The 14,985-nt window shown below is 34.7% G+C and overlaps 2 protein-coding genes across 6 annotated transcripts; one reads left to right on the top strand and one right to left on the bottom strand.

Annotated features, from left to right (window-relative positions):
• Positions 1-414: 414 nt before the first annotated feature.
• LOC104113156 (uncharacterized) lies at positions 415-7,467 on the top strand. 4 transcript variants are annotated; one of them, XR_001972670.3, is made up of 8 exons: positions 415-760; positions 855-953; positions 1,202-1,544; positions 2,014-2,148; positions 4,506-4,588; positions 5,114-5,183; positions 5,310-5,408; positions 6,435-6,540. XR_001972670.3 is itself a non-coding variant. In XM_009623261.4 (7 exons), the coding sequence occupies exons 1-7, from the start codon at positions 471-473 to the stop codon at positions 6,734-6,736; spliced, it is 1,152 nt and encodes a 383-aa protein (XP_009621556.2). In that variant the 5' UTR covers positions 415-470; the 3' UTR covers positions 6,737-7,467. The 4 variants fall into 4 exon arrangements, 2 of the variants coding, with proteins under 2 accessions (XP_009621556.2, XP_070053471.1); XR_004511346.2 differs by having other exon boundaries at positions 5,114-5,408; XM_009623261.4 differs by lacking the exons at positions 5,114-5,183; positions 5,310-5,408 and adding an exon at positions 6,641-7,467.
• A 334-nt stretch (positions 7,468-7,801) lies between these two features.
• Positions 7,802-11,784, bottom strand: LOC104113153 (NAC domain-containing protein 54). Of its 2 annotated transcripts, none has more exons than XM_009623256.4 (3): positions 11,527-11,784; positions 11,058-11,338; positions 7,802-8,450 (listed from the first exon to the last, which is right to left on the bottom strand). In XM_009623256.4, the coding sequence occupies exons 1-3, from the start codon at positions 11,681-11,683 to the stop codon at positions 8,157-8,159; spliced, it is 732 nt and encodes a 243-aa protein (XP_009621551.1). In that variant the 5' UTR covers positions 11,684-11,784; the 3' UTR covers positions 7,802-8,156. The 2 variants fall into 2 exon arrangements, with proteins under 2 accessions (XP_009621551.1, XP_009621552.1); XM_009623257.4 differs by having other exon boundaries at positions 11,061-11,338; positions 11,527-11,774.
• Positions 11,785-14,985: the final 3,201 nt, after the last annotated feature.

Below are 14,985 nucleotides of genomic sequence, written 5' to 3'. Positions count from 1 at the left end.
AGTACACAAACCAACCACATCTATTAGAAAACATCAGAAACCCGATTATTACCTGAAAACTGCCGTTAGAATGCTGATTTTAGCACTCTCCACAGCACCCAAAGAGGTCTGCAGAGAGAGAAAGCGAGTGAGGGGGAACACTGATTTTGGAAAGAGAAAATCAAGGAATATGAAAAAGGAGAAATCTTTAGAGTCTCTAATTTTTGTTTTTCCTATTTATTTCCTTTTGTTTTTCTGTGATGTGGGACAGAAAAATAGCATGATCATTTAGGGCACAAAAAGAAAAAGGAATTAGTGTAACGTGGAGAAGCTAGTACGAGTAGTATTTAATTTTTGATAATTATCTTTTATTTAAACTAAACAAATACAGTATTAAACTGTGAATTTATGAGACAGTGCTTTCCTTAGACCTTTTGAGAAAAAAGAGCTTTCTAAACCGAACGGCGTTATTAACCTAGAACTAGAAGTGGATGTTCTGCTTGTGTAGACATCATAGAGTTCCCAGTTTGATTTCCAAGTTTAGGACTACGACAATTGCCTCAGTACCTCGTATAACAACAGGAAGCGGCGTTAGCGTTACCAGCAACTGTTCCCGAGGAGAAACAAAACCGCCGCCGTCAACCCAGATGAAGAGACCCGCAGTTCTTTACCATTACCCCTGCCCCGATGGAGCTTTTGCTGCTTTGGCCGCTCACCTTTATTTTTCTTCCATACACATAACTCCTCTTTACTTCCCAAACACCGTTTACTCTCCTCTCAGGTAGATAGATATCTCTCTTTGTTTCTTTGCACATTCCCTTTTAAGTCACTGTTAAAGGGTTATTTTTGTTTTCTAACCATCTTTTTATTTATAGGGCGGAAGACCTTCCTCTAAATGAAATTGATCATGTTTACCTCTTGGATTTTGTGGGTCCATCTGGTTTTGTTCCCCAACTCCACTCTAAAGTTGACTGGTAAGTCTTTTGTCTTCTCAGTTTTCTATATTTCAGCATGTGGGATTTATGTTTACTAATGCCTTCATAAATGTTTGAACACGGTTGCAGTGGCAGTTTTTTTCAAAATCAACTATCTGATTTTTCTGTGGTTAAAGTTCATTTTTTGGGCAAAAATGTTTGTATTTCTGTATGTATTCGAGAAATTAATGGAATCACAGTTTCTATGCTCATTGCTTTTTTTCTTTTTCCTTTTATTTGGTATGCAGTGTTGTTGTATTAGACCATCACAAGACTGCACGAGAGCTGTTAGGTGGAGGGACATATGTGAGTGAAAATTTGATTAAAGTGATCGACATGGGTAGAAGTGGGGCTACGATTGCTTATGATTATTTCAAGGAGAAGCTCATAAATGGGGGGGACAATAACAGAGCTGCCGATGGCAATGCACTAAAGATTGGTGAATTTGACAGAGTGAGGAGATTATTCGAATATATAGAGGACAGAGATTTGTGGAGATGGAAACTTCCAGACAGTAAAGCATTCAGCAGCGGCTTGGATGATCGTAATATTGAATATGATGTCAATTTTAACCCCTCCTTGTTTCAACAGGTTGTTCCTACTGGCTGTGTTATTTTCTAATGAGCAACTGTTTTGTTATTGAAGTGGTTATAAACCCAACTAATTGAGAGTCCTATTGAAGTGCAAATGATAATTAAAGTGTCGATTTCGTGGCTGATGTATTCATGCACACAGAATATACCCGTGGTTGAATAGGTTTTCTTAATAAAGAAGTGTTAGTTATATCACATGCCAGAATTAGATCCACTTGAAGTAAGGAACTGATGCAGCAACTCAGTATAGCTCCGACCCTTTTTGCTTCCGTAAATAACTGAGAGGCTTAGAAGTTTGGGGAAATTGGTGATGTTCTTTGGCACAAAGTCCAGCAGATTCTTTGAATTTTTGAATCCTGGTTACATGCACCAATTTCATATACTTGAACATAATCAAAGCAGTTTTCTATTGCCCAAATTTGTGTCTTGCAGGCTGTTCCCTACTCTAATGATTTCCTTTCCTGCAGTTGCTTGCTTTGGATCTAAAATCTGTTATTGAGCAAGGAAAGATAAGTTTGTCCCACAAGCAGAAACGAATTGATGAGGTCTTTGAGAAGTCATTTGAGATAGCACTTGGAGCTGGAACATTTGGTTGTTGCCTGGTAAAGATCCAAGACTTGTTCATCTCGTGACCATGGAGGTTTTTTGTAATGAACTTTTGGTTGTTAAATAGGCAATATGCCATCATATGCATTTAATTAGCACGAACACATTCTAGGCTTTATGGCTTGCTCTTCACACATGGATAAACAAATGACTTTGTGCTAACTCCCAATGCTCACGGAAAATCTATTGATTGCTGAAGGACTCACACCGGGTTTTGAATCCTTCTGAAGAATGATGAATGCACAAATGCAAGCGAGTATTTATTTTTTGATTGTTAAAAGCGAGTATTGTTATTCTTATAACCCATGATACGCCTTTCATGGCTTTAGAGCTTGTGAGATCATCTTAATAGTACTAGATCACTTTTTGGAAGTTGTCAATGAGCCAAAGACTAAGTTGCTGCCATCACTTGTATCCCGATGCCCTTTCAATGATATTATCTTACTTCATCAAAAAAAGTTGCTGCCATTACTTGTAATTGGAATTTAAGCTTTCAAATGAAAAATGATGTGGGGGCCCGGGGGGGGGGGGGTTTCTAGGCTTGTGGAACGTGTATAAGGTATGAAAAATGATACTTTTTTTCTTATTTAAAAAATAAAGTTTACAAGGTGCCTTATGTATTCTACATCAGTGTAATCAAAGGCGAAAAGCGCAAAAAAGCTCTAAGGTCCGTTGGGGCTTTAAGCGCAAAGTGCAAATAAAGCGTGGGCTTTAATGAAAAAAGGCGCAACGGGAGAAAAAGTAAAAATATGTATATGTATTCCAAGACTAATAATTATAAGCATGAATAACAAATATTACTGGGTTGTTGTTGTTGTTGTTGTTGTTAAATAACAAATATATGGACAAAGAAATTTAAAAAAATTACGATAAAGTGAAATATCAAATGTTTAATGTCGCATTTTCAGGATTACACTCATTGACAAGGAAAAGTATGCCTTAGAGCCTTGATGCGACATTAAAGCGCCCACAAAGCGAGGCGAAGCGCTCAACATGTTTTGAGCCTCGCTTCACGGCTTAAGCACGCCTTTGACAACACTGTTCTACATCTGAATATCTTGGGATGTACTTAATGACTATTTCTTTTTGAGGAGGGTGAATGAAAAATTGAACAGCGTATAACGTGTTGCCCTCCAAATTTTCAAGCTTCTACGATATAGGTTATGTGTCTGTTACTTCTTGTTTTCATATGAGAACAACTCTTTCAGGAGTCGACTCTTCAAGCTGTGTTAGAAGCTTAGCAAAATAACTAGCCAGAAATCTTTTGTTTTAAAGTGTACCCACAGAAATGTGCACATGTACATTTTCCCGAGTGATATGAGAAGTTGTTATCATTTACTGCACAAAGGTCTACGAGACGAACAATGTGCTAAATCATCAAGGGCAGGGAAAAAGTGCAATATATTCCCCGCGCAAAGCTAGAAAACATGCTATGTTGCTTGCTGAGGTTTTCCCTAAAAATAGTTCTTCTGTACATTTTGTGCGATCTATTGGCTCATTGATAATTGTGTGCTTCACTTAGAGCAAACACAGGCAGGAGATTGAGTTAATCTGTTAGAAATAATATAAGGTCTGTAGTAATCATGTGAGGTTGCTGTTTTATGTCTTATAATCATCATACTTAATGTCAGTCACGTAATATAAGGTTTGTAGTTGAGTAGATTAAATTCTAGATTGCCTTTATTTACCCCTGGAAACTCCTGTTTTGTGTTTATCCCACTCATGTCAAGAATTCCTAAAGTGTCATTCATTCTTCTATCAAGTGGAAGTTGAATCTTAATGTGTCATTTCTCCCTAGTGGTATCCTGATTATTGAAAGCTCCTGCCTGTTTAAGGTATGTGAATTTAACAATTCAAAGGTGTGCATGGGGATGAAGTCATTTATATATCTAATTCATTCGAGGGTATGGATATCAGTGTCTATTATTTGGACGCTGTTTATGTCTCCAATTTTATAAGATGTCCCCGAAGGACTATGGAGGCTGCTTATCTGCGAATGCTCAATGGCTCAATAAACTACTTTATATGTATCTGGTGCCTTGGAAGAAATGAATGAATATGCCCGGTGTTTGTGGCTGACAAAAAAAAACTTTTCAAGTGTACGTTAAAAGATATAATTCCTTAGCAACAAGCAAGCTATGCTTTCCCTGATACATGAATTCTTTCTAAGGGTGCTCCTCTAATTTCACTTAATACTAATATACCTTATTTTGGGCACAATGCTTAAACTCAGAAATTATCAGCAACCAGATGTTATGGTTTGGTGCAATATTTACTATAGACTAGATTTTTAAATTATTTACGTATTGCTCTGATGATTTGAGTGACAAGATGATTCAATCTGTTTCTGCAGGCAGTTAATGCAGATTCTTTGTCCGAGTTAAGAAGTGAGCTTGGGAACCAGTTGGCTGTTAGAAGTCGTAATATGAAGTTGAGGTTTGTACTTCCCAGCTTCTTGTATGCATTGCTCATGATATAAGTTTGACATAAAGGTTAATATTATTTATTGCTGATCTTATAGTTGAAGCAAGCACTTTTGATTTCATGAACATGCTTTATTCAAAGAAATTGTGATGTAAATGCACTTTCAATTTTTTGAAGTATATGATCACCTTATCGAAAAGCTTAAGTTGGTAAAAGGATGATACCTTTATTTATTTAATTATGTCTTAACATGCTTCTAACATGAAGCTTGATTTTTTTTCCTTGGGTCAAGGACGTGGAAATGCTTTTTGATAGTTGGTAGTGGTGAAACTTGAATCAAGGATCTCTACCTGCTCAACTACCATGTTGAAGTACGTGATGACCTCATTTAGAAGATAAATTGGTTGGATAGAGGACACATTTAGTTATGTGTTAAGTTCTTAACAGTTTATAATAGTCTAAAGCGATGAAAAAGACGGCTTTCTGCATGTCGAAGTTGCAAATTTGTTTTGCTAATGGCACTCATTTCATTTATAGGTTGGAAGTTGGATCAATGGGGTTTGTGTCAGAAAACTATAAGGCATTTACCTTGAAAAGTAGATTTCAGGTGGCTACTTCAAATATACTTATAATCTGAACCCAGATTGCTACTTGCATTTTTTCTGTTTCTGTTTTTGTAATTTTTGATAGGTTGGCTGTTGAAAGATCTAAATGAGCTGACATTGTGTATTAGGCAAATGAAGAGTTCACATGACATAATAAGCAGAACTTGGTATATTAGAGAGTACAAAGCAGTGTGGTGTTACTCTCTTGGCATACGATGATTGTGTTGGTCAGTGTTTACAATTTTTTGCATTTGGCCCAGTTCATTCATAGAAATTCATATCGACGTGACTTATTCTGGCATAGTTTATTAAAGAATTTATATATAACAGAAGGCTGAATAGATCTGTTTTGACTTGCATAAAGTTGAGGACTTGCTGAAAAAAGTTGAAAGAGCAGCAATTTGAGTATTTTGACCCCAAAGATGTTCACAGATCAGTAGATTTGATTCCGATTTACATGTAGTTGAGGACTTGCTTAAGAAAGTTGAGAGAGCAGCTGTTTCGAGTTTTTTGTCAGACAATAAGCTGTTAAAAATATTGGAGGGTTTATGCAAAATATAGAATTGGACAGTTCAAAGAAAGTTGGCTGAATATTATGTTCTAGGGATAGTGAGAAAATGAAAGAATGAGTTGATGCTGTTGAGTAAGCATGCTGCAAGTTGTCTTTGCTGGAGGTCCTAGAATGCTGTAATTTTGGGAGATGGTCAGGAACAGTGTGGACTTCTGTATGAATCTTGTCTTAATGTGCAGGAGAATAGCAGAAGGGAGGTTACAAGAACTATAACAGAAAAAAAAGGGTCTTCATTAGTTCTAACTTTTAAAAAAATTATTCTTCATTACCACTGCAGCTAATACCTCCAATGCAACAGTAAACTTGTTCTTTGTGTCATATAAAAACCAAGACTTGATTACTGAATATATATGGTATAGGGTGAGTGACAAACTGACTCAATGTCGCTCGGTCATATAGCCCAAAAAAAGTGGATGATCATGATATGATGATGAAAGAAGAAATTGGTGAATAAAAAAGAAGATAACTTTTTATCCTTTCGTGAAAAATAATGATAACTTGAACTAATTTTAAAGAAAAATAGTCATGGTTTCTTCTTGAACCATACTTTTGAATTTCGATAATCATATCATTTCACGAAGCTTCAAAATCAAGCTAGCAATGATCATTAATCTTATTTAATTAATTGCTGAATGATGCTTGTAGAAATAATACTTCATTGTTCTCGTGGGCTGTATGTCAGGGGGATTGGAGCTGTTGTTTATAAGGTACCGGAGCTTGAAAATGATCAAATGTTAAAAGTTAGTCTGAGGAGCATTGGTGATGAGGATACGACATCTATCTCTCAGGTTCTTAGGGTCTTCTTGCTTTGTTTACTTTTCTTATCTTTCAATGAGTAATAAAATATAGTTTGTCGTAATATATAATGTATTTCTTGGGATTTTGCAGGCATTTGGTGGTGGTGGGCATCGAAATGCCAGTTCGTTTATGTTAAACTCAGCTGAGTTTGAGAATTGGAAGGTTTCAAATAGAACTTCGACATAGGTGAAATATTACCCTGAATGTTTTGAAATGCCAGATCTAATTGATGTTTGACCCTTGGTCTTGGCTATTTACTGTCTGGCAACTAGGTCTTAGGAAATGCTAACAGTCAAAACTGAATAATCCAGAGCCTACCCATGCTGCACTTTTTTTCCATATGTGCACATGATCCCTACTTGCTATCTGCATACATCTTTTGTCCCATGACAACAGAAGTAGCATAATCTCTTGGCAGCAAATGCAGTCGGGATTTATAGGATTGCTTGTTCATTCTAGAGCTAGACTTCAAACCTTCTACTAGTGTCAGTCTTAGAGTCAAAGGTGGTCAATATAGCTCTATGTTTTATGTAAAAACTTTACCAGTGTGACGTGCTGTGACAACCTCCCTGATCTAAAAGAATGTGGAGCACTTGCTATGCTATTTACTGCTGATGAATTGGAATTAGTTGAATTCTGGAGAATCATCCTTTTGTGTAGTGGGATCTACTTTTGCAAGGCATGCAGTGGTCCAGTCTCTGGTGGTTTTCTTTTGGACAAAAATGGACAATTTTTATTGATTTCAGATGATAAAACACAGAGAAACTAAGAATGCCGAGCATCTTCTCACGTCTAGGTAGTGCTGATTGGTGCTCTTTCGGCAATTACTTTCTTTTAGTAGTTGGATTGCATTTCAGTATGAACCTTTATTTGCTTCCGCGTGAAATATTGGAATACAGCATCCATATTGCCACGAACATCTATTGTTTTATGGTTGGCGCAACTTTTCCAATTACATAGCTGTTTTTGCTAATACTGAAATTCCATTATCACATTGATTCTATAATCTGAAATATGTTTAAGGATTGTCACATCCAGGTCAGGAGTCTCGTTGAGGAAATATGGTCTATAGACATTGACGCATTTTCCATTTTCCATATAGCCTCTGGCCCATCATTAAGCTAGACTGTGCTATAAAATTAGGCCCCTACCAATTTATCGACATCGGTTCAAGTATAGTAGAAACAAGAAAGGCGAAAAAGAGATGATGCTCATTACAAATGTGTATAGAGTAATTGCTGATTGCGATACTATCGACAACCTAATATTACCTTATGGTAGTCAAATTTCCATACAATTTGTGTACTGCTCTCAGAAGAATTGGAAAAAGAAGAACGAAATAAGAAGAAGAAAACAGAAAATAACAACCCATTACCCTTTATTTCACAAGTATAACACCATGACAGCCTCAAGAAAGAGGCCAAAATCTGAACCTGTAAAGCCACAAGATAAACTGGCCGGCTGTATAGATATATAATTTAAAAACCCCTAAATACAATTAGTGAAATCATTGTCCATAATCAAGATAAACAAAAGTTACAAACTTTATCAAATAATATGGATTATTAAGAAGAATTATATGTCATCGGTCACAGAAAGCTCGTGTTTAGTTTGTGAAAGCAAGTGGAGAGATCTCTTCGCCTTGAAAGGGAGAGTTGGAAGAACACCATGCATCTTCTGTAATGAACTGCATCCAAGAATCATCCTTTTCTTCTTCTTCTTCTTCCATACAGGAAGATGATGCTAATGGTACATCAGGCGATGTCGTTTCGTACTCATGAACATTAATGCTTTGGGTTAATGGGTACTCAAATGATGGTACAGTACTAGGTTGGCCTAGCTCTTCTATTTCAGAACAAACACCATTTTTCTTGAAAACACGACACAATGCATATGAATCCTGCTCGCATAACAACAAACAAATAAACAAACAAACAAGAATGTCAATTAGGTATATTGGTACGAGTTTGATTAACTTCTATACAACGATAATGTAAAAAAAATTATACTATAATGTCAGATAACTAAGTAACTGTAACAAAAGTGATATTAGTATTATGTATGAGTTGTCAAATCTAGCATCTTTATTGTTTTCAGAGAGAGAAGAAAAGATTTTCTGCTAAATGAGAACATAACAAGTACATTTGCTGACAACAAAAGATTGAGTCATAGACTTTGTACTAGTCAATAATTGGGGCTGCTGGATTTTGATTTGATAAAAATAGCTAGCTCCCTAGAAGAGATCCTAAAGGAGGGACAAATGCTGAAAAAGGGAAGATCATTCGCTTCTCTACTTCTATGTAAAACAAAGTATAGTTCACAGATTCTTCTTGTCCCTATTCCTTAATTCTCCCCTCCCTCTTCTCTCTCTCTCTCCTTTGCTATCCAATCTTAATTAGAATTTAAAAGTACAATTTCACTCAACTTAAAATGCCAATAATAAGCAAAACAATTAGAATTTAAAAGTACAATTTCACTCAACTTAAAATGCCAATAATAAGCAAAACAATGGACACTAACAGAATGGAATCATTTTATTATTTAATATTTTCTAATTAAGGGAGTTCTAACTTCAAATCAAGAAAGTTTGAACAAAAAGGAGAATTCAGTTCTATGGTTAAGGTCATTGTTAAATGTATACGTTGGGGCAATGGCTAATAGTGAACATCCATTGGCTTATTCAAGTAAACTGGAATAAAGTGAAAAGCAACCGACACCTTAGCTTCTTACAAAAAATGAAAGTGAATGGAGGGGTGGCCCCCCTGTGCTTTTAGGTAAAAACCAAGGGATAATGATTTCAGTTTTTTGTGGAAGAATCTTTGATTGCGAGATCAGAGTGTTTTTTAATCAATGATCATGAAAGATGAGGAGAAAAATCAACAAAAAAATAAAGCAAGTGGAGTACTTGATGATTGGAGGCTATAACAGATTCAGTCTTAGGGAAGGATGTTACTTTTGTCTTACTATCCAAAAGACAAAGTGAAACTATACACTTTTGTCACTCAAGTAACGAATATGTCAGCTAGCTATTTGTTCATATAAAATTAAAATCATCATAAGAGAATCTTATCATATATTATATAATATAACACAAAATAGTAAAAAAGAGAAAAAGAACTAAAGAAGGAAAGAGAAAGTTAGTGTTAGTAAGAGACAAAAGCCCTAGCTTTCCATGCAATGCCATGCAGTCCACGTTCCTCTATCTCTTTTACTATCTCCTTATCAAATTTTAAGTTGTACTATCTTAGCTTATGATCTGAGAAAATGGTTTTTACACCCTTTCCCTTGCTTTTGTATGAAAATAATTTTTTCACTCTTTTGATGTTCTTTTACTTTCTTTTTTTCCCGTGTTTCTCCCTTGCTTTCTCAAATAACTCTTGAGTTGAGAGAGAAAGAGGGTAAATCAAAAGCCAGATAACATGGGGCACATGGTAAAGACATTTAGACATTTAATCTTCTTGCTTTTTATCCATCCTTTAAGTGTAAAAAGAGGATTGATGAGACATATCGAGAGCTAATGCTTTTTTAATTTTCCAGCAAATTACGGCTTACAAAATCCATGCTTTTAAAGTCAAATGCTGACACCTGCGCCTAAGTGATGTTAACGAGTAATAAAGAGAGGCCTGGTTGGTAATTTTTCAAAGAGATTAAAAGTTTTGAAATCGTAATTAACGCATGAGAAAAGGTACTAACAGGGAGGGATTGTAAAAGCTAAATGTAAAAAAAAAATGATTTAAATAAATGTAGACTAAATGATCTAGATCAAATTTCCCATAAACAAGAAAGCGTTTCTTTCTCTTGAATTTTAAAAACAAGACTTAGTGTGCTGATATTTAAACAGTGAAAATTTTCGTACTTGCACAGTATAAAATATATTTACATGATCAATTCACTTGCATGTATCTCTTGAAAAACTAGCATTATTTGGTAATCTCATAAAAATGATAACTAATCTAACGTCACATATTAAAATCCACTTATAGTGTATAAAATTTCACATTATATACAGCTTAAATTCTATGAGTAATTAGTTCTTTTGTAATTTTTTTTGTTTGTTACAATCTCTCTACACGCATTTCCAACTATTTGAATGCTCCAAATATTAACGCAGGAAAATCATCAATAGATAAAAAAAAATGAAGATATGGTGCAGAAGAAAATGCAGGAAAGTCGATAATGATGTACTTAAGGAGCCAAATCATACTGATCTCGCCAAGCAATCTTTCAAAACACACATGGTACAATCTGTTTTAATGATTACCTTTCTATTCTGAGTATATTACGAAAAGCAGAATACAGCTTGTTGTTAGTATATAAATAAGAATCACAAAAAAAAAAAAATTAAAAAAAAAAAAAAAAGAGAGAGAGAAAGAGTAATGAAGATTTTTCATGGATTATTAGATCGACATTTCAATCAGGACTGCTGTTAACTAATTAAGGTACCTGTAATGATCCCAGTGATTAAATTGGTATATTAATTAATTATAAATTAGAATCACATACGAACTACCTGAATGCTGGAGATTTCGTCGCATTCTTTATCATCCAGTCGATATTCATGCATTACCCAATCAGTCCTAATCCCCTGAGGTGCTCTTCCCCTGTAGTAAACCAGTGTTTTCTTCATTCCAATTGCCCTATTCTGTGAACTTACTCTCCGATCTTTCCCTGTAGATTTCCAGTATCCAGCTCTTGTCGCTCTATTCGTTCTGAATCCATTTGGATATTTCCTGTCCCTTGGACCAAAGAAATACCATTCTGGATCCCTACTTGGCAAAAATGATTTCTCTGCAAAAAGAAAATGTTGCAAGGTACTTTAATTTAATGAAATGATTACATTGTCGATAATCATGACATATTTGACGAAAACTAAAGGGTAGTCAAAAATTAAAGTGCAGCATTAATTGAACTAATTAAACAAATCTATCGTTAATACTGATTGAAAAGGGAGTGTAAGATGTGGAAATTAAATTAACCTGCTAATTCCCAAGGCTCACATTTGTAGAGATCAACTTCAGGAATAATATCAAGTTCAATTTCTTGACCATGAATTTTTCTCTTTAGATAATAATTGACAAGCTCTTCATCAGTGGGATGGAACCTAAAACCAGGTGGTAGTCCAACGGGTGCCATTATCTCTTAAATTCCTCCGCCGCCGTCAGCCACTGCCACCACCGCGAGACTCCCTATTGAATTCAGGGACTTTAGTTTGCTTTAGGATTAGTATCCATCATACAATAATGTATGTCTATATATATATATATAAAGAGGGATTCAAAGTCCCTTGTCTTTGATTGAGTCGTTTTTTTTTTCCTTCACTTTATCTCTTTTCCAGATTCTCATAAAACGTTTCTCTCAAGCACTACTAGTACTGTCTTCTTTCATACTACTGGTTGGTTAACACTACGTACTACTACTTCTTTAGTGGTTATTTCTGCAAAAACTAGCTCTTTTCACTAAAATATAAAAACTGCATGCGGCAGAGAGGCCAGTCAGCCACCCTTTGCTTTATCTCGTGATGTTTAATGCCTAACGCAAGGAGAAAACATGAAAGGTTATTCAAATCGGCTGTCTCTAATCATGTGCAAATTAATTAATACAGCCTATAATTAAAACTTTAAATCTAGAGTTGTTTCTTTTTCCTTTTTGGTTTGAGCTTCATTACTATTGTTAAATTAGTATAGTGATTACTGTCATGTGTCGTAAAACGTGTTGGTGTATCTCAAGTGACAAGTGAATTCGTGGACATATAGAGCAATATGTGAAGATAATTAATCAACTTCATTAATTCGGTTCAACCTACATATTGTGTTTTAGGCACATAAATACGTATGGCACATATAGTTTTTGCTCATACCATGTATTTTTGCCTAAAAAATCATTAAATATATATAAATAATAAATTTTGAATCCATTAAATTAGATATGATACGGTAAAATTGTAAATCTGAACTCATAAAATTCAAATTTTGAATCCGTCTCTAGACATATAGGTGTTATAATCGAAATAATCAAGTGTCATGCGGAAGCTAGTAAAGCAAACCTTGAACGATGATAAATCAGACAACAAAATATAAATATACCAAAAGAGACACAAACATTAACGTGGTTCGTTCAATCGATCTACGTCCACAGGCAGAGATGAGCAATCCACTATATAAAAGAGAGTACAAAATATCGAGAGAACAACCTCACGAAGATACAAATACAAATGGGAGGCTAACACTTGTCCCCAAATTCTCCCTCTAAACAAAACTCTCAAACCTCATATGGCTAGATTGTGGATGTTACCGAATAACAAGGAAGGATCCTTAATTTATAGAAGTCCAAACATTTTCCTACAAGAAAAGAGACTAGCCAAATATGAGAGATTTATAATTTCCTTCCAAGAAAAGAAAAACTGAATTATGGTAAATATGTTGTCCTTTCCTTCAAGAGGTAGAAAAACGAAATATGGTAAGAAAATCAGGATAAACACCTAACAATTCTCCCCTTGGCCTGAATTTTCCTATAAAATAAACTTGATCCACCTTTTTCACATAACCTTAAACAGGTAGCATCTTCAAATCTCCACCACAAAATTTGTCTCAACGTAAGTAGCATTTCGATCAAATTTCTCAGATAAAAATTATGATTACCGTTAAATAGATTGCGGCTAGAACTAAACCCGCCAAGATGAACCTGTCTTGAACCTTGCTCTGATACCATTTGTTATGATCGAAATAATCATGTGTCATGTGAAAGTTAGTAAAGTAAACCTTAAACGACGATAAATCAGACAACAAAAGAGAAATATACCAAAAGAGATTGTCACGACCCAAAATCACGTGGCCGGCACCCGACACACAATCCAATCCGGGTGAACCAAACCGTACAAGAATGCCCATCTATATGCAAAATAGATACATACGAAAGCCTTTTTGAAAACACAATCATTTGAAATGATAAAAACCATACATGAAACAAAATCTTTAAATCCATCATTTTTTTTATAATTGAAAGATACAAAAGAATAATAATATTTCTTTCATGCATGCCATATGAATTACTCTCGATTACAACTCTAAAAGAATAACATTTGTGTATGGAATCTCTAAGACACACAGATGGAATAAATACTTGGGATAAACCCCAACTAAAAGTAATTAAGATTAACATGAAGGCTACCACGGAATAGAAGTGGTGCCTTGCTATATGCCTCGAAAAGAGAGTCATCCAAGCCTCATCTGCCCATAAGGTACCACGTCTCATCCTGAAAATATGTAAAGTAAGCGGGACCCTGGAGAGGGGCCCCTGAGGGCTGAGTACACCACCACGGTACTCAATAAGTATCATAAGCTCTCTCTAACTCAAGTTCTTGGGACAAGGCTTTACAAAAATAATGCAACCACTATTTGATATAAAACAATAATAATTATATCAATTCATGTTCTTTAATTTATCTTTCAAATAAAAAGATTTGAAAAATGTAAATCATGATACAAAATTTTAAAATATTTATATCGACCCATGATTCTAATAAAAATCATGTAAAACCATTTCAACTTCATTAAGTCATTGAAATTCCTTTCGGCTCCTTAGGCCTAAACATAACAAAATTATCTTTTACCTTTTTACCAGGAGTACTATGCCATCACCGACACAAGAAGGTCAACTAGGTTATGTACCTAGCGGCAAGTATCATATACCCTACTTGCTTAGGTCGTCTCATTGCAGTGCCGTACGAATTGAATCATCCATGCTATTAATAGCACAAAATATCACCCTCTCAAGGAGGATACTTTGTCGTAGTCTATACCACGAAGTGACCATCTACGCCTACACCGGCACGTGTAGTTTCCTGACGACAAATACGATATATTTGAAGTCAATTTTGGCGAACACACGTAACTCCCAAAATATTTGATACCCAAAAATAGATTCATAGAAAATAGACTCAAAGTATATATTTTATCAAACCATGACGTTTACAGTCAATCCAAGCCTTTTGAACAAAATAAAATGAAATCTTTTCTTATTTCATATTAATCAATTAACAAAATGAGATTTCAATCCTTAAAAATTTAACAAGTGGTACTTCGAAATATAAATATTTTAAAAATATTATATTTCTCATTTTATAAAATAAAGGTAACAATAAAACTCAAATGTTTAATCCCTTTATCATCAACACAAGCTCTTTAATAAAACTTATAACGCTAGTCTCAAGCGTCATTTTATCAACCAATATTTAAAAAAAAGTTTTTAGAAAATAACATGAAACTTCGTATGCAATATAATATGTTAGTACATGGAGATATCCACATCCGCTTGTCCCCATAAGTACGGACATACATGTAATACATACATACATACATACATACATACATACATACATATATATATATATATATATATATATATATATATATATATATATATATATATATATATAT

The sequence above is a fragment of the Nicotiana tomentosiformis genome, chromosome 3, assembly GCF_000390325.3.
Source record: "Nicotiana tomentosiformis chromosome 3, ASM39032v3, whole genome shotgun sequence".
In the NCBI taxonomy this organism is placed as follows: Eukaryota; Viridiplantae; Streptophyta; class Magnoliopsida; order Solanales; family Solanaceae; genus Nicotiana; species Nicotiana tomentosiformis.
This window is presented reverse-complemented; position numbering and strand designations above follow the sequence as displayed.

Coding starts and splice junctions, on each gene's coding strand:
- LOC104113156 (XM_070197370.1), top strand. CDS start 471: ATGTTCTGCTTGTGTAGACATCATAGAGTTCCCAGTTTGATTTCCAAG. Junction 954..1,201: donor CTCCACTCTAAAGTTGACTG/GTAAGTCTTTTG, acceptor TTTGGTATGCAG/TGTTGTTGTATTAGACCATC. Junction 6,550..6,640: donor CTATCTCTCAGGTTCTTAGG/GTCTTCTTGCTT, acceptor GGGATTTTGCAG/GCATTTGGTGGTGGTGGGCA.
- LOC104113153 (XM_009623256.4), bottom strand. CDS start 11,683: ATGGCACCCGTTGGACTACCACCTGGTTTTAGGTTCCATCCCACTGAT. Junction 11,339..11,526: donor TGAGCCTTGGGAATTAGCAG/GTTAATTTAATT, acceptor TTCTTTTTGCAG/AGAAATCATTTTTGCCAAGT. Junction 8,451..11,057: donor AAATCTCCAGCATTCAGGTA/GTTCGTATGTGA, acceptor TTATGCGAGCAG/GATTCATATGCATTGTGTCG.